Here is a 19,573-nt window from a genome sequence, read left to right as displayed (position 1 = left end):
ATTAATAAGACACTTCGCCATTATCAACAAATCCTCTTCCAAGAAAAGACTACTAACAGATCTGCAGGTTGGAAATTTTGTCTGCTCTTAATTTAAAATCATTTTACTTTTCAGGACCGAGCTATCAAGAACTTCAGCCAAGTTGATGCAGGGTTCGGGCAACGTTTGGCTGACGGACTGCGCAAAGGAAAAGTCAGCAAACTGTAAACATTACGAAATTTTACCATTTGACTGTTTGTATTTTGTTCATATCTCTGTTAGTATTTATATGTACTTTCACTTGATATATCTGTTATAAATATGTTTATAAAATCTTTGTCCATTGCTCTGGTAAAACAATTGTGGTGTTGGGATTTAGGTAAGATTATTTGAAATTCCATAATTTATTATTGCCTATTTAGAGTATATTCCATTTAACATGGTTGAATACTACTATACATTTTTAAGCTATTATATCTGAGAACCTGAATGCATTACTGTATTAATAGCTTATATTGGTTATGTTGTGAGCTCCAAGGATGTTTATTATATATAACTGTTTTTTTGTCAGTTAGGTAGGATAAACTATCTTGAAAAGTAATGTTACCAAGAAATGGCAGTTTTCATAGAAATTACCAGCTACAAGTTCTCAGTGTAGGTACTTTTCCCAAGAATTGGTGGTACCAAAAATTCCCTTCAGGTACTAATGCATCACTATTTTTTTTTAACCGTTTTAATGTAATTTTAACTCCGTTTGTTATTGCAACTTCCCATGATTGTTTAGCCAGCAAAACACAAAGTTCAAAACATTTCCATTTAATTTTGAAATTTATTTTTTTCTGTTAGTAAGTATATATACCGTGTGTATATTTTGTTGTGGTTTTAATTATGTTTTTGTTTTTGTTAAGGTTACCAAATCATTATCTATGTCCAATATTGTAGGTTGAGTATGGTGCCTTTTTCTGTAACTATTGAGTCTGTTTTGATGTATTAAATATATGTGTTGTATCTTTGACTAGGTTGTATTTAACTGAATAAATGTAATCTTAATCTATTCCAGTTGTGATTTTCTTTTATTTATTTACCTTGAATGCCAATGCTTGACAAACATTTACAATAAAGTTCCCTATCTGTGGTTGAGATTTTAATGTCAGGCAATAAGTTGTGTATGATTTAAGGCTGAATGAGGGAGAAGGTTTTTATTTCTGTGGTATTTAGGCTCACTGTAGCCGTTTTTTACCCTTATTTCACATTTTATTTTTAGAAGTAAAAAGTTCATAAATTCCTACTCATAAATATGCAGGGTGACCCCTTCGAAAAAAATTTGCTGGTGACCATATTGTCTAAATATCGACAATGTATGGGGGTTTTTCGATTGGATTGCCAGTGATTTTGATATCGCCCGCCGACTTCCTAATCACTCTATTTTCCCTGGCAATCCACCAAATTTTAGGCGATTTGTAGATTGCTGTACGACAAGATTGACATGTGTGTGGTACCGAGCAATCATCTACCGTGATATTCTCCCTGCACATGCCCACTGAAGTATGACTCGAGTCACCTGGTTTAGTATTATAATCTTGATCATTTCCTTTTGTTACTGTATATAATAGGCCTACAGCTGCTGTTAATTCATTCTCAATATTTAATGCTACTGTATATTGTTGTTATTGTTCTGTAAATCTATTCCTGGAAAAATAGTAAGTTCAATACTCACACTGATCAACAAACTCTGATTTGATCCTCACATGATATCGCCTGATTGATTGCTGGAGTAAAAAAATATGTTTCGACTGGTGATATGATTGCTGGTAAGGTAATCTAATCGCTCATCGACGGGTGACCAAATCGCCTAATGTTGTGAGGGCTTTAGGTGAAGATATTAAAAACTTATTTTATAAACAATGTCTGGTTATCTGTCTATTTTTATGTGTATTTTACACCCTTTAACTTGTGCCCTTGAACTTTTGAACCCCTTAAATGATTGACTTACAACTTGGTACAATAGGATCTGTCTGCAAACAAAGTAGAACAGATTTCTACTTTGTAACAATAAAAAATGGCAGCCACTTGAAAAATAATCCATCTTAAATGTTTTTAAAACGAGTGAGTTTTGAGTATGCAAAAAATATGAATAGAATTCTGGAAGAGCTAAATGTTCCCATGCTGGAACAAATGTATTTTTAAAAAGTCATAAAAATATGAACCTATCAAAATTCAAGAAAATTGAAAATTCTAAAAGAGTATATAATAAATCTAGCATTATATTCTTTTGATGAGTTTTCCACGTCGCAGAGATAGAAATAGTATTTTTATTTTATGTATTCACTGTACCACCAATGTACATGGTTTATGATGAATAAAGATGTTTGAATATGAATATATAAATATACTATTTTTTTTGTGACCATACATCACCAGATCTGCTACCTGACCAGCCTAACAACGGGAACAAATTAAAACATCATCAAAATCACATAAATTGTATGTACTATATTTGTGCGTGTGTGTTTAGTACTCTAATACTATAGGAATTTTTAGCACAAATAATTTAGTAAGATAACTTATTAATTGAGGAGTGGAAGTAAACATGATTAAGTTAAAAGCGATTTAATCTGACTTAGAACTTACTTATCCTAATCAATGTCTAATAAGGCCTCGTATGCTTGACACAGCTTCTTTACCCTTGTCTGCCACTCCAGATATGACATCCTTTCCTTTGTCAGCTGTTCCTGACACAAGGTCCTTGCCTTTGCCTGCTACTGTCTTAACTCCTTCTGCTACTCCTTCCACTACTCCATCAACAATGTCTGTCGCCCTGTAAACAGAAATGTTGAATAACAATCGTCAAAGAATTTTAATTGTTTATCTTTTATGAAAATTAATTGTTTCAACGGGTTGCATAAGCATTTTGAACTCTGAAGGGTGTAACTAAACACCATGTAGCCATGACTCGGTACTATACGATTGCAAAACATTAAATAAAGTTTAAATGAGGACAATTTTAAAGTCTTGTATTACTGAAGATATATCCTGTGTAGTATTTTTTTAAATACCAAAGTTGATGAGTGTTCCGTTACAGCTAATGCCGACTAGTAAACCTGCTTACACTAGGAAATTTTATTTTGAGTATTGGATTGGTCAAATAGAAGATTTATTGTTACAACTAGGATGTGTAGTGTATAAATAATTAAAGTAAATGAGCTTAAGTAATACTAACAACCCATTTTTATCAATTTTAAAACTTACGCGGTTGTCACCTCTCCTATAGTTTCACAAATCTCTCGTAACATTCGGCTGTTTACTTTTGGATCAGTTTCTAAAAAAGAAAACAACAGTGAAAAGAAAACATTTTTTCACAAATTTTACCTATGATTTAGTAGTAAAAATACATTTTTTGAAAAAAGTAAAGGTCAATATGGTATCAAATTAGTCCTAAAGGTTGTAAAACTAAAAGACAAGAGGATTCAAGAGCTATAATTACGTAGGAAGTGCCATTTGTTAATATAAAGGTGTGTTTTAGTCAGTTTTAGAATAAAAATATATGTTGTTGAATTGAGTCACTGACAGATTGTGTTGACAATAATTATTATTGATTTTGTTGAACACAAACTCTTGATAACTACCTTTAACAACAACTTAAATTTGAATTTACCATAAAATGTCATAGTATCAAAACCTGAAGGAGTAAACCCGATTTGACAGCAGCACACTCCCTGAGTGGCTCAATCAACTTGTTCTATTTGAATCAAAATTGGCTCAATTTGGTCAATTAATACATCTGGATGGAACGTCTATTTCAATTGTTAATATCTAAAGTCAATTTTTACTGACCACAGTAAGGGTAGTTGTTGCTGGTAGTTGCAGCAAACACCCCTCTAGCAGTGTAGTCCGGAGTGTCTAGTCCCAGGGGAATACAGACCTTGGCATCACATTTCTGGACCCGGGAGAACAACGGGTCAATATAACCCAGGGTCACTCCACTGAACAACAAACAGTTAACTATTATTGAATGGAAAACCAAGTTTTTTTGTAATAGTAGAATTCAGCAAAGCTTACCTGTGAAGTCACAAAACATAACAATAATATTTTGTCCCAATTTAGCAACTTCTTTGGAGTGTATATTGAAGGGAGAAGTATTTTTTTGATAATTCAAAATATTCCATCTGTAATAACAAGGCATGTTTGATGTTGCACATTAATGGTGTACCTGCCACAGTAATCCTTTTTTTGCAGCAGGAGCAACTAGTTTCGGTTCTCAGATGGACCCATCATATCAGGCTTCTGTTTTTCATGTGTTTGTGTTACCAAACTCTACTGACAACCTTCTAATGAAGCGATTGATTTGACTCATCGGCGGCCTCATGATTGTTCTTTATAAGAACCAAAACCAGTTGCCCCTATAGCAACAGAGGATTGATTACGTAATGCAGGACACAGTACGGTAATCAAGCTAAATTTTTTTTTAAATGCAAACAAAAACCGATCAATAAGTCATCTTAATATTTTGTAGGGTTGATGTGACAGGTTGTATAACTGGCATTAAAGGGTTGAACAATTAAAGATATCAAAATTATCCAATACAAATCATTACTGACTTGAGAAGATGCCTGGTAACGCCGGCCAATTTACACCAGATTGTGCAGTCGTCCTGCAGAACATTGGTGAAGTACTCGTACGATCGTCCATGAGAGCAAGCCACAAGCTTGCCGATAACTGTGGAAAGTTGATGAGTAAGAAAAAGAATTCTCAGGGTTGGGTCAGTATGTTTGCGAACTTATTCAAATTGATTTGGTTACTTTATTGTTGATTCAAATTTCATTGAAATAATAGAATTTTTTAAAGAGCCATCTTGTCTACAGACACATTCATAACATTTTTATGGGAAAACAGAACAGAAGTTTTATTTTGGAAGACCTGTATTGGCTTATAGAACTTAAATAAAACAAACAAGGAGTAAGGAGACAAACATCAAACAATATAAATTATTGTACCATTCCTGGACCTTGTCTCAGCAGGGCAACTTCAAAAAACGTTATTCTCTATTACTTTTAAACATTGTTTAATAATAGTGTTGTTTTCACTATTTACATGAGTTGTGAACACTACATTACCTAGGACAGTGTTTTAATTACTGAACATTACTACTCATAACTTCTAAGAGAGGTTATTATGTTTATACCTCTCATTGCCATTGACAGTGATGCAACAAACATTGTAACAAACACTAATTGTGCCACTCAACAATTAAATTGGCCTGAACAGCTGATTATTTGAAGTTCAAATCATTAAAATTTTACTTCTTCTTTCTGAATCCTTGAACCTTATTGGTCCGTTAACTTAAGTAAAACTATGCTGTTATGAAAGTAAACAATAATGCTGTTATGTGAAACTTTTCGATTCTAAGAACTGAACTGAAATGGCTACTTTAAAAACGGTTGTAGGTAAAAAATATAATTTTTTTGCTAACTTGTTATAATGGTTATATTATATTTCAATACAAAAGGAACAGCTGGCTACTTTCATTTGAAAGGGAGCTTAGCAAGATTGACAGGTCACTTACATTCAACAGGGAACTTTGCAAGGTCCTTGATGCTCTTGATCTCAGTGAAGTCTGGCAACTGACATCCAGGTTGTCGGAGACCTCCGTTCAAGTAAATGTCTACGTGACCTGGTTCAGATATTCATGTTGGTTATGAGAAATGTATTCTTTGATAATACAGTATATACAAATTAAATTCAGTGTAAAGTTATAAGAGTTCTTCATTTCATGTGCTCATAGAATTCTATAATATTCTTAGCTCTCATACACATCTAAGAAGATTAATTGACCCTGCTCATAGGTCAAGTCAAATATTGTGCTCTTAAAGTAAAATGTAAAAGCTATGTAATGTTAAATTTCTAAATTGAACGAAGTAGACTATTCCTATGTATCAGGATGTTGCAATTTGCAATCATAATTATTGATTTTAATTTCTTTTTACTCCATTTATTAAGCAATACTACCAGGAAAAAAATCCATAATGAAGCTAAAAATTATACAATATGGAGCTAAAAGAGAAAGAACTTTCAATCATCTGTATCTTTTTTGAAATGAATAATGCAGTGATGATGTTGCTAAAGATACTTACCAACAGGAAAAATTAGTCCGAACCCCAACAAGGGTATGAAGGGGGCTGCGTTGGTGTGCAGAACTTCCACATAGTTAGCGTCTTCTTTGTCTAGCCGAACCGTCTTGTCTGTTCCTTCAAAGCCTGGCTGTGCTGGGTCCATGGCTGTCAAATAGACAGCATTCATTTTCTGATGTTGAATACACTTTAATTTGATCTTTGAGGATATTGAACAAGATACGAAAATTCCTCTTAACGAATAAAAAACAGTGATGTCTCAATACTCTAAATAAATAGAAGGGAAGATCAATAACAATAGTGTAACATAATTCAAGTCACTATCTGTCATGATATAATCTTATGGGACAGCAAATCACCTAGAAGTGTATTTAAACTGAATATGAATGTGAGATGGGTGCAGAATGGAGTGAATAATCTGTGTAGTTTTGTTTTGTTACATGTATCAGCTGCTGATTTCTGTGTCAGGACTATTTACTAACAAGCCCAATGATCAAGGACACCCAGGTCCAGTTTCAAACCATCATAGTCCTACTGACTTTTCTCAGGATTGAACCGGTAACTTGCTTCGTATTGTTAGGCGAGCGATATGTCCACTCAACTACCAAGCCATTAAACCATCTACGGTATGGAAATGTGTATCGTTAAGTCTTAACAGTGTTACATTACCTGTAAGCCGCTCAATGCCGGGCACAGCTTTGGCTGCATAGGAACAGATGTGAGCTCCCAAACTGTGGCCCATGAGATGAACATCTCCAGAATCCAATCCCTTGTTTTTAATCAGCCACTTTAGGAATCTGGATTGAAAACATATGATTAAAAATTAGTTAAGTTTTGATAATGGACTAACTGACTGATAGGATTAATTTTGAGATTTCGAGTAAGGAATTCTAACAAGAATCAGGTATTTTTTTTAGAACAATGCTGCATCTAGTTGATTAGATTTTTATGACGTTGACACACCGGAGTAGGGTGTTTAAGGTGAAGATAACTGATGGAAAAGTGTTGAATGGATTAATACAGTAGCTGTCTTACTGACTAAGCAGATCATTTGGTTATTTAGCTGATAATTTTATTAAAAGCCTACTGGTCAAGAACAGCTCGGTCCAGTTTTGAACCACCAAAAAGATTGTAGCTTTTCCCAGGATCAAACTAGAACCTTTGAAAATGTCTTAGAATAAAAGAAATAAAAAAACACTAACCAACTATCATTTAATTTTATTTTTCTCAATTCAGTTTGTATTTCTTTTGGGATGAAATAAAAAATGGGGTACTGTAGGGTATTTAGGTATGAAATACTGTATAACCCACCTTGCTACTTCAGCACCCACTATTCTTGTGTTGGAGGCGACCTGCAGATAGTTCAGTAACTCTGCCCCTGAGCCCCAGTCAACGAGAAACACATTCACGTCTTTCTGAAAACATTAATTATGATAAAAGTATTTGTACTGAAAACAATACTATACAACTAAACAAAAATCAGACTTTATTCACAATCACATGTAATTACATTTTTTACTCACCATTTTCAAATAGTTATCCTTGAGATCTGCCAACCAAGAGTTGTTGCCGTTGCTGGCAAACCCGTGAACAACAAAGGCAGTTTTACGACAAGGGTTGAAGTTGCATCCCTCAAGATCTATCTCTGGCCATAGAGTAATGTTGTACCTCTCTGGAGACTCTCTGGAAATAATTCAAAGTTTTTAATTTGGTTACAATTTGTTTCTTTTAACACTAAATTTGTAAAAAAAGTACAATTCTTCATATTCCACAATTAAATCCAAACAAAACACACTAAACAGTTATATTTTTGACAGGTACGTATTTTAATAATTTAGTCCCGAATCTAAATCACGTGCCAATAACTTGACAATTAAAAAACGGCCACATCAGGTTTACCTTTTTGCAGTAAATATAAATACTTGGTAAGTAATATTTTATAGAGAAAGGTTTGGAAAATTTGTTGGAAATTAATTTATTTGATGACATTGTGGCAAATAGATTGAATTAGGATTAACTTTTATTATTTAGCTACAAACTCTAATTTTATTCGCCCCCTTTTACAAAACTAAAATATGCAGTCACCATATTATTTATACCATATTGAGGAAGATACCAAACTGTAGTTTAAAAATATATACAGGGTTATTACAAATGTTGTTCCTGATTTTAATTATAAATATTACTGGTTTAATTTGTTTCAAGACTATTTTAGTTGGTACCATTGGAAAGAAAAACTCATAAAGTTTCATTTACATTGGTTTGGGTGCATATCAGCTGTTTGTCAAGTCAATTGTTGTAAGTGTTGTGTAATGGCTGAATTTGAAGGCAGGAAAGCTTTTTGCCAGTTGGAATATTACATTAACCAATCTGTTATTAGTGTGAGACGACACTTAAGAACCAGGTTTAACGATTATCCTCCTAGTAACCACTATATTGTCAAGTGACACTTGAAATTTATGAGAAATGGCTGCATTTGAATGTTATTTGTAGTAGGGCTGAACTTAACAATGTGCTGCCTGAGATATGGAACGAGCTCGGTGGTCCGAATAATGACACACCCCTGAACTGGCCTACAAGATCTCCGGACATCACCCCCTGTATTTTTTTCTTGTGGGGATACATCAAAGATAAGGCGTACACACCACCATTATCAGATAGCATACTTGAGATCCAGCAACGGATTATCAATGCTATCGAAACAATAGACCTAGACACACTTTTCAAAGTCTAGCAAGAGCTTGACTACATTATTGACATCTGTCGTACCACAAGGGGTTCCCGTATCGAGCATTTGTAGTTCTGTGTATCTGTGTCGAAACTTTTTGAGTTTTTTAAAAGTTGTAACCATTTTAATTCTTTGTACAACAAATAAAACTATAGTTTATGTATGTATGAAATCATGAACATCATTTGTAATAACCCTGTATATAAAAAAAAACACATTAAATAATGCACCTCAGAGAAATCTCCTCGGTCTGTTGATTTGCTATAACCATAAAGAAGGTATTAATAGAAAATATTGATTATGAAAATTACTATAAAAGTTGTCTAATATTGACCTTGAAAGTTAATTAACATTAAGTTGGCTGTTTGGAATTCAGTCTGTTTAAGTTCCTAAGCTCCTATTATAGAAATGGTTCAGAAATATTTTCCACTAAGCCAAAGGTTTTTGCTTAAACATTAAATTGATAAATTAAAAAAAAAATAGTTCAAAGTAATATGTCATTTTTACGGTATAAAACAATTAAATATTTTTTTCAAAAATGTTTGGATATTTAATCATATCTAATGTAAGTATAATGTGTTGCATGACAGTAAATATTGGCAAAAACTACATCATGCACCCCTATTTACTATCATAAGACTGGCTTTGATAATGTATTAATGGCCAGGGCTAAAGAAAACAGCTGTTCTTAAACAGTAATAAATGGAATACAAGCTTTACACCATATTATCCTCCTCTAATACAAGAACTCGGAGGCCCAAAGACCACAGTCCTGGCCTCCGAAACTCATCTGGTTATTCAATGTTTATGTTTACATGTTTGTTATCACTATTATTACCATCACAATAGACTGCCAAATTGAATAATAATTCTTTAAGCAAATGAATGATAGACATATTATTCTTATTCTCACCTTGTGTAACAGTAGAGACGAACGTTTATCTCTGCTGGATGGAGGGGGGAGGGTAAAGGACGTAGCAAACTTGTCCATGGCTTGTCCATAGGAAAACATCCAAGCTCATCATAACATGATGTCTCGTTGCCCTGGCCTGATAAATAATGTTCTAATTATAATTTGCCTGACAAAAATCATGTTCAGTGTTATGTGAACAATTTAAATCGTTACTAAGTTTAGTAGACATAAACATGTATTAAAAAAATATTGTACCTAACAATAAAGATGGATCAAAATTCAAAATATTCTCATGTAAATTTGTTATCTTTATCTATATGTAACGGCTGAAGACATTTCCTTCCTGTAAGCAGGTGTGGCTTTAATAAATTGGCCCAGGGGGTTTAGGTTTTTTGGGGGCACAAGGAAGAGAAACCCCTCCCACAAGGAGAGGGGTTGAATTATCTCTCGAGTGTATGGCACACGCAAACCGCAAGCCTGCCTGAAAGTGTAGAACTTATTTTTATTTACTTTTTATTTTGTTTCTTGTTATTTATTACAACAAACTTTAAAACTACCTACGCTTTAAATAAAACACTACATTATAAAACCATTGTCCCGGTATTATAACAAAAAATAATAATGACTGTCACAAAATTTAAGAAAAAATGTCAACCAATTATTTTCTCTAACTTATTTTATTATTTCTATATCTCTAATACCATGCATCAGTGTTAAATATTTTATACACATATCTCAAACATAGTTAAAGATTCATCATTATTAAAGTCACTCTTTCGCATGGTTACGTATAACAATTCGCATATCCTCTTGGCAGTTGTTTTGCATGTCTAATTTGATTTCCCTGTGTGCAAGTTAAACAAAGTGTAGACAATCTAATTTAAATTCCAAGGATAAAGTGAATACGTATGTAATCAATAGTTGAGATTTTCTCTTTAATTCATATCAGGTTGGTTGTGTTTTAATGCTGATTTCATTTCAAATTCAAGGTTGATCTTGATAGTTCTTGGAATGTGCAGAGTTTATATGTCGAGATAGATAAATATTGTCTATCCGTACTTTAATTCAGTATTCTACTGCAATAAATCTTTACTTCTAGCAAGGAAGCTACAGGGTTTGAACTGTTCCTTTCTAATTATAAAATGTTTCCTTTCTAAGCAAAATAATTAACCGAGTGGTTATAGTACTTGTTTTTTAATCTAAAGGTCGCTGTTTCAATTCCAAGCAAGATTGTTACCGGATTGGCAAGAATTGTTGGAATGGCAGATGCCATTCGTCATTGGTCTATCAATTAATAATGTTTTCTAAAATCAGGTTGATGCTGAATACTAACAAGAACACTGTTTTGGACCATTCCCTAAGAAAAAACGTAAACGTGCCACTGGCATAAATAGGCACAAAAGGAAACACTGAGAATAAAGTGGGAGACGAAACGTTTTTAAAACATATTTTTAACAAACAATATGAAATATAACTGTAGTTATGTATTTTTACCCTTCTTGTTCCTCTCTAACAAAACTATTGTTTTCAATTACTATACAACAAAATATGGGTGTGTGCCTTTGAGTTGTATATTAATGTAAAGTGAGTGTAGAATGGAGTAGTTGTAACTCTAGTCTAGAGCTACTGACTATAATATCAGCTGTTTCTTTAGCCAAGTGATGAAGAAAAACTGGGAAACCGTCTATTGAGGTAACAAATTAGATGTGGAGGTGGATGAGTTAACCAATAATGAAAATAATCCAATCACCATAATTCTTGGAGAGACATTGCTGCAGTAGGACAGCTCTGGAGGAGTGTTCTAGTCCATTGGGTATCACACACTTGGCAGCTCTCATAACAGAGATACCTGAACAGACATAGAGTATAAACATGAGACCTTACGTAGAGTTTTATATCTCACAAATTTATTATTCCCTTATAAAACCCTTTTTATTTTTTTAAGTTAAACAATTATTTGGTTAGATAACTAAAAATCCGTTGACATTCATCCATTGTTGGATGGAATAATTTTTCACACTGGTAATCAGGTCTGAAAATAAAATTTGTATATTACCACTAGGCCAAAATAGATGCAGATTTCTCAATATGACTTTTTTTGCCCCACTTTCTCATCCTAAAACCAAAAGGTTTTACCCCAGAACTTCAGGCTAGTCCTAGAGTGTAGAGGGATTATCACACAGATCAAAAGCATCGGTGATTGGTGGGACCTCGGACTCCTAATCCTAAAGTGGTGAAACCCCGCTCTACCACTAGACCAGCTCAGGAGCTCGCTTCCCTGTCGACATTAGCTCTCAAATTAAAGATACAAAATTTACATTTTTATACAGATAAAAAGTTTTAAAATCATGGGAACTGGGGTGAATAATATTTTGCCTATTATTTTGTAGAGGTGCCTTTGTTCTTGATATGTTTTAAGTTTATATCACTAATGCGCATTGTGATATAAACATAGAACATCAAGAACAAAGGCTCATCTACAAAATAATAGGTAAATTACATTAAATGTTCTTGAAACTGGGTAGAATAACTAACTTTGAATAATATTGATTTGAGCCCCAGGGATCATCTGATATAACTATGCAGATTTCTATAATTTCTCTTATATTAGTATGAACACACAAAAATTCAAATTATTTTACAGAAAAAAAGTTAAAGCCTTGTCTTTTAGCAAAATGTCTTTTTTGACAAACAATTATTAATTCCTGTCTTCCAGCTGAGTTGTCCACCATTTATAGTTGGGCAACTCCCACCATATTCTGCCAAAGACAGCTGAGCTCCTCATGACACCATATTTTACTGAGATTCAGAGGTATAGTGGTGTAGTGGATTGGGAACGTGTAGGAGTGGCATTCCCTTTCGGCTGTTTCCAATAGTCCTATTTGTTAGTAAGTTTGTTAGACAAAATGACCGTTTTTTGTATAGTCGCCATTTCAATAAAAAGTATTTAAAGTAAGTTCCCACACTGGACATTTTACGACTACACCACTGTTGAGATTGGATTTGAACTCTCGATCCAGAGAGCTTCCTCTTGGCTAGTGAAGGAACAACTTTCACCACCTGGCCTCAGATACGACCTCACCGCACTGGAAATACGTAAACCAAACACCAAAGCAAATAATTGTTATAAGTTTGAACCTCAGATTGTACCACGCATTTCAATTACAGTTTTCAGCCGTTTTTGTTAAGTAATGGCATATAGTAGTTGTAGGTTTGCCATGTTTATATTATTATAGATGGCCGATAACTTGTATAAGACTGAAACACCTTTATTGTTTGAAAATTAATTTTCCGATGTTACTTTTTGATTTATTTCATAAACAAATTGAAGAATTAATTAATGAGAATTATTAATGAGATTTTTTATCTATGGAAGGATGATCAAATTTTCACTCACCGTTTGCCCAGTGCATTAGTAACAGCAGCACAATCAGCGGTGTGATGGTGGCAATATTATACCTACCCATAGCTCCTCCGTTGTCTATGGTGCTAGAATCATACAGACAGAAAATATCACATATTTGGCTTATAATCACACACACTTTTTTATCAGCACGATCAACCCATGGGAAAATACATATAACGTATTATTATCCACGCATGTGCGTATAGTTTTGTTTTGTTCAACCTTGATTTATTTGGCTGCTCTACTAGTAATTATGTTCGATGATAGATAGTTGCAGAAGGCTAAAACTAAAACCATGAGTACAGTAAATATTTCGGCTATTGTAAAAACTGAAATAGGCTAATCAGTAATTTGTGTTTGTCTCATGCATGACCAGAATCTAAATTTACCATGAAGTTGACATTTGACAAACTTTTGAATGTTGACTCCTCAATAGTTTCTTATTGTGCCATTGGTAAATGCATATTCTTATTTTATAAATCAAATACAGTTTAAAACAATAATAATAAAAATAATACATTTTTTATAAGATTTAAAAGTGTAATTTTTGTTCAACATGATTGCTCCCATTAAAAATACAATTTCATACAAAATATTCAATACCCCCACCGTGGCAAACCTGCAGACTAAGCAAATTTCCATTTGCCTGATCGGATTTACACTAAAATGTCTCTGTTCAACCTCTATGGTTATTTAACTATTATTTAACCATATGTTTTTTATTTTAACATTTTTGTCTAGAATGGGTCTCTATTACCTTAACATACATACCAGGTTTCATAATGATCGGTTGAAAAACTTTAAAGATAAAAATGTTAATGTGGAAAAAAAAATGGCAAATATCTGGTTAACGAAGCGATTTTGGAAAAATGATATTCTAGATTTTCTCTTTATTTTGACCCATAGAACCATTTCCCGGAGTTTGGCTGTTTACTTACGGGACACCCTGTATATATGAATCTGAACGGATGGTGTTTTTGGCCTCTAGGGACCTCAAAACGAAAAAGTAAATCGGTCCTGGGTCTTACCATGAGTATTACCATAAGTAATAGCTTTTCCCTATATGGGAAGTTCCCTAAAAGGAACTTACAGTAGGCCTACAAAAAACATATGTTTGATATTTAACACACAATACATTTTGCATCATGAAAGTAATGACGTTTAAATTTTCCAAAAATATTCATGCAAATTAAAATGAAAGTCCTAATGTTGTAGTACATAATTTTTTTAGCCTATTAGAATTGCTCCAAGAAGGTTTTACAAACACAGAAATCAAGTTATTGGTAGAAAAATCGTAATTTGGGAAACTTATAACATTTTTTAACCTTGAGCAAAGAGTTCATCAGTAATTATTGTGTCAGTGATAGAACTGGTTTAGATTGTTATCCAATAATGATTATCACTCCAAACTTTCAAATAATTTATCTTTCATTTTTTAAGTTTTTTTTTTATTTCCTTATAGTTTCTTAAAAAACACTTAAACTTAGAATCTTTAAATTTGGTAAGGTACAGTGTTTAAAAACACATAAGAACAGATAGGCGGATAAACTAGGCATGGGAGACTCATGGTTACTGTATATTGCAAAATATGTTTGTCTCTACGCAAGGAACAATCCCACAAAAGCGGTACAGGTAGTTTAGGGCACCCTGTATACCTAAAAAGTTACTGATGAATATTACACCAAGGAAATAAGCAAAATTATTGGTAATTTATTGTCAGTTTATAGCTGTCCATAACTTTTTCAACCAGATCTTACCAAAATTTTGATGAATCTCACAGAGTAATTTATAACGACAGTTTATAGTAAAACTTAAGAACAGTATTAATTTATGATAAGATAAAGGTTTGTTACAAAATCAAACTTAAGCGGATTATAAAAAAAAAATTATGTAAATATAACAAACGTAATAAATCTAAAATAGTTTTAAAATATTTATAATTTTAAATTAATATTTAAAACTAACATAATTAAATACAACTTAAATAAATGAAAAATATTACTGCCAATAATGCATCAAGGTTCACCATTTGCAAGACAATAGTTATAATATGAGTCTCATTAACTGTATAATAATCTCGCTTTTAATGCTACCGATCAACCGTTTATTTGATAAAATTTAATGGAAGTAATATTAATTAAATATGTGATGGAAGTAGACAAACCTTGCCAGTTTAACCTTGTAGACAGAAAGACGGCCAGACTCAGACTGAACCTAGACTCTAAGCTCAAGGCATTCAAGGTGGTTTTAGCAAACAAAGCATTAACTACTGTTAGGTCGTGGGAATACCCCTATTTGTGTTTACAATGAAAAAATCACAATTTTTCAACCATCCAGAAATAAGCTAATTTTGGAGCATTCTTTTTTTATCTAGCAGGAAATGACAGTTAACCACTGAGCAGTTTTGGATTTTTAACACTGACATCTACATAGTGAAAGAGAAAAAAATACTAATAAAATGCTGGAAGCTGGAGTTTTAGACTTAGGATCTGGTCAATCCATACCAACTTAACCTGCAACCAACAAAAATATTATCTAACAGAACAGCAGAATTGGAGGTGCAGTGTATCAGCTGATCTGCTTATCAGCTGACCTCTGTACAGTACTATCTATGCTGCTGAACTTGAATATACCTTCTCTGTTCTTTTGCTTAGCTTCTCTAACATAATTTTTATACTACTAACAGTGGAATTAATATGTTTTAGCGAGATGAAATTATGGTTTAAACTACAAGACATTTTGATTTATAATGGCCTTCCCATAATATATGTCATCGGTTTTCAATAAAACCATGATCATAAACATAAACACATAACGTAACTAGCCCGAATCATATATTAATTGCATTAACATATTAATGATTTGGATAGTTCTATCATGGTTCTATTCAAGTATTGTTAAAATCATGTTTACTTTCAGATGATCCATACAGTTTTCTGTTCAAATATTTGTGAATAAAACTAATGATGAAAAATGTACAATGATCTGAAACATAATGATACAAAACGGTTAATATTAATAAAAAAAAATTAATAAAATACAAAATACTTAGAACAAAATTAATTTTTTAATGCTTTGGTCTTATTTTGGTTAAGATTTTAAAAGAATGCATATCTTGTAGTCTACCATATACGTTAGCACAATTTAAAAAATGTATAGTAATACCTAATACCTTATGACGATGCACTATATTCAACGAATATGTTAATAAAGAATACCTATTGTCTATTACCGAAACTATAATTTTCAAACCATTTTTCATTATTAAAAATTAGAGTTCTACATCTTATTTTCTTTTTAAAGAAGCTCTTTATTCTTAATTCCCCTCCATGGTTTGTCTTAAGTTCTACTGCTTAGTAAAGTGTATGCCAGGAAACAGAACAACAAAGGCAGGAAAACAAGAATCACAGATCTAAACTTGTTGATCTTGACATACAGCAGGAACTTGTCAACTCATCAGATGATCTTCCAACAGGGAACTTGTAGATAGCATTGTGGTTATTCATGTTAATATACGACAGCAGACCAGTTTGTTTACCATTCTGGTAATGGAAATAACATTTAAGACTTTATTATTGTATGGATTTTTTGTCTCACCTTAACATCCTAGGACGCTAAGTTCAAGCCTGGAACTGTTTTACACATTACTTCAGGCTAGTCCTAGAGGGTCACGGCATTATCACATAGATAAAATCCATTGGTTATTGGCGTACTTGGAACTCGCTAGCTTTGAACCTCGGGTACTAAAAGCTCCGCTCTCTACTACTAGACCAGCTCGCTCCCTATTGTATGGCCTATTGTGGAGAGAGATCTGTAATAATGATAAAGATCTCTTTGCCTGAGTCCTATACCATATTTTACTGTACCATAGTACAGCTCACAATGGGTTCTGAACTACTGGGTTGCTAAAAACTATTGATGATTGGAGGATTAGATCACATACCTGTAAGGATAGAAGTCTAGTGTTCTAATTCTCGTACAATGTTTTAGATACCGATACTAAAAGAAATGGTAGAACTTTTGCAAAACATACAAAATAAATTTCCAACATTTGGAGAAATTTTAAAGCAGAGTTGGATAAAGATGTTTTTTTGTTTTTACTTTCTCCCCCTATACCATAGTATATGGAGAAAGTATTGTTTTCGTCAAAATTTTCGAGTTTGAGTTTTGAGTGGATATATTCGTTTTGGGTCCCCCTGGACCCAAAAAAGTGGTTTTTGAAGTGATGTCTGTGTGTGTGTGTGTGTGTGTGTGTGTGTGTCTGTGTGTCTAGATGTGTACAGAGCTAGGGACTACACCTGTGGTCCGATTTCGATGAAATTTGGTATGTAGGTTCTAATCCGTAGTATCTCCAGGCGTTTTTTTCATTTTTTTGAAATTTTGACTATTTATGGGGATTTTCCCATAAAAACCCATAAAAAACTGGAAAAATCGGATTTTCTCAAAAATGGCCCGAACGATTTTGATAAAAATTTAGTATGTTGTAGCCCTTTAAATTCTGAACAAAATGGTACAAATCCCATTTCTGTAAAAATTACGGTTCAAAAGTTATTGTAAATTATGTTATTTTCCCATAAAACCCCCATAAAATAACAAAAAATAGGATTTTAGACAAAAATCCGGTTTTGATTTAACAGATTATGTTATGATCCTTACAATTTTGATAGTTTTTGTCATTTTTTAGAAAATTTTATTTTTAATGGGGGTTTTCCCATAAAACCCTATAAAAAAACTGGAAAAATAGGATTTTCTCAAAAATGGCATGAACGATTTTGATAAAAATTTAGTATGTTATAGTCCTTTATAGTCTAAACAAAATGATACATATCCCATTTCTGTAAAAATTACAGTTCAAAAGTTATGGTAAATTATGTTATTTTCCCATAAAAATCCCCATAAAATAACGGAAAATCGGATTTTCCAAAAATTGGCTAGAACGATTTTGATAAAAATTTAGTATGTTATAGTCCTTTAAATTCTGATGAAAATTGTACAAATCCCTTTTCCGTATATTTACTCTCACCGCTTACTCATGAGAAAGGTTGTTGACAATCTTATGGGAGAAAGTATGTGTCAGAATGCTGATACCATTTATTTTTTTTATAAAACAATGTATGAAATTTATTCTATGATTTAAGTTTTCTGTTTGAATAAGTAAGACCTGTGTTTTAAATGATGAGTTTTAATGACTAGGAAATAATTTTAACAAGTTCAATGTGTTGTTGTTGTTGATTTAATTAACAAAATTAAATTTAAAAAAAATTAAAAATTAATTAATTAAAATTTTTTAATTAATTAATTAATTCAAAATTAAAAAAATAAATTAAATTGTTGGTTCATGACTGATTTTAACTGTGTACGTTTTAATTTTTCCAATTATTCAGCTATTAAAATAATTAGGATTGATTATTGTGTACATTTTTGTTTGTTCGACAACAAAAACCGTTTGGATTTGTCTTTATTTTAATTTTACAAAACAATTTTCAAACGGTTTTGGTTTTTTTATGTTTAAAACAACTATGCCTGCTTAAAAGACCTCAATCAATTTCAAGTTGGAAAATTAACTATGTATAGTTATTTTATTTTTTTATCAACCAAACCAAAATTTTTTATTGATAATTCCCTAATACAAATCAATTAATGGTTGGACAAATTGTATAAAATAATAAAATGAAGGCTCAATAGCGCAATGGGGGAATTGCGGCACCATCTTCATGTATACATAATATGAACATACATGTTTACATTATAACACAATAATCTAAGAGGATTATAGTAATATACACTTACCTTATGATCATCCAAGGTAATTTCAAGTTGCAGAACAGAGACCGAAATGAGTCAAATCCATCGAGTTTAACAGTTCTTGATTGCAATCAAACAATCTGCAGTAGGTTGCGCTAAACAATGACAAATGGTCTAACAATTAAACGTCAAGAACATCAAATAAACAATACCTGTGAGTCTACATTGATTACAGCAAACTATACTCTTGCATCCGTTTGAGAGTCAAAAGTGTTAACGTATGTCCATAAATAAAGATATACATTATTTTATAGTTTAATACATATGTATTTCCTTTAACAATTTATTGCCACCCTAGCTTCTGAGAATAATGTTGTTTAGAATAAAAATATAGCCTGATTCCATTTTAGATGACCCAAAGATTCTGCCAACAATTCCTGTTTTTCTTGCAAAAATTTAATCAGTTGTGTAAAATAAAATAAACTTACCCAACCTGCCATGTTAAACTTCCTATCCCAAGCGTAATGTAAACAACTTCTTTACTTCACTCGGTGGAGTAATGAAACCCATTAATAGCTATTTACCTTACAAGTGTAGTAAGAGCGTTTTTGATGTAAACACGCTCTTGCGTAACGTGTAACGTACAAGATTTTACCTGACCCGACAATATACAG

General features: G+C 32.5%; 2 protein-coding genes across 3 annotated transcripts in view; one reads left to right on the top strand and one right to left on the bottom strand.

The window, feature by feature from the left end:
- The window catches only part of LOC128993800 (catalase), a 46,851-nt gene extending 45,818 nt beyond the window's left edge, over positions 1-1,033 (top strand). Inside the window, exon 10 of the mRNA XM_054417815.1 lies at positions 115-1,033. Coding sequence (XP_054273790.1) covers positions 115-207 — 93 coding nt within the window. The 3' untranslated portion in view covers positions 208-1,033. The remainder of the gene's footprint in view (positions 1-114) is intronic.
- Positions 1,034-2,573: 1,540 nt separating this feature from the next.
- Positions 2,574-19,055, bottom strand: LOC128993801 (pancreatic triacylglycerol lipase-like). Of its 2 annotated transcripts, none has more exons than XM_054417816.1 (13): positions 18,945-19,055; positions 13,146-13,237; positions 11,499-11,597; positions 9,749-9,884; positions 7,631-7,790; positions 7,419-7,522; positions 6,777-6,904; positions 6,111-6,254; positions 5,543-5,650; positions 4,578-4,695; positions 3,814-3,962; positions 3,229-3,298; positions 2,574-2,797 (listed from the first exon to the last, which is right to left on the bottom strand). In XM_054417816.1, exons 1-13 carry the CDS (start codon positions 18,953-18,955, stop codon positions 2,620-2,622), a joined length of 1,497 nt encoding a protein of 498 aa, XP_054273791.1. In that variant the 5' UTR covers positions 18,956-19,055; the 3' UTR covers positions 2,574-2,619. The 2 variants fall into 2 exon arrangements, with proteins under 2 accessions (XP_054273791.1, XP_054273793.1); XM_054417818.1 differs by lacking the exon at positions 18,945-19,055 and adding an exon at positions 15,319-15,424.
- Positions 19,056-19,573: the final 518 nt, after the last annotated feature.

Source organism: Macrosteles quadrilineatus, unplaced genomic scaffold (assembly GCF_028750875.1).
Source record: "Macrosteles quadrilineatus isolate MER2022 unplaced genomic scaffold, UCM_ALF_1.0 Scaffold_5__1_contigs__length_97177068, whole genome shotgun sequence".
Classification (NCBI taxonomy): domain Eukaryota; kingdom Metazoa; phylum Arthropoda; class Insecta; order Hemiptera; family Cicadellidae; genus Macrosteles; species Macrosteles quadrilineatus.
Note: the sequence above shows the minus strand (reverse complement) of the source record. Positions and strands in the feature narration are given on the sequence as shown.

What these genes read in the sequence shown, in the direction of transcription:
- LOC128993801 (XM_054417816.1), bottom strand. An exon ending in TGCAAAGTTCCCTGTTGAAT is followed by an intron (nt 4,696 to 5,542) that starts GTAAGTGACCTG and finishes AACTTTCCACAG; the next exon opens with TTATCGGCAAGCTTGTGGCT. An exon ending in ATAGGAGAGGTGACAACCGC is followed by an intron (nt 2,798 to 3,228) that starts GTAAGTTTTAAA and finishes TTCTGTTTACAG; the next exon opens with GGCGACAGACATTGTTGATG.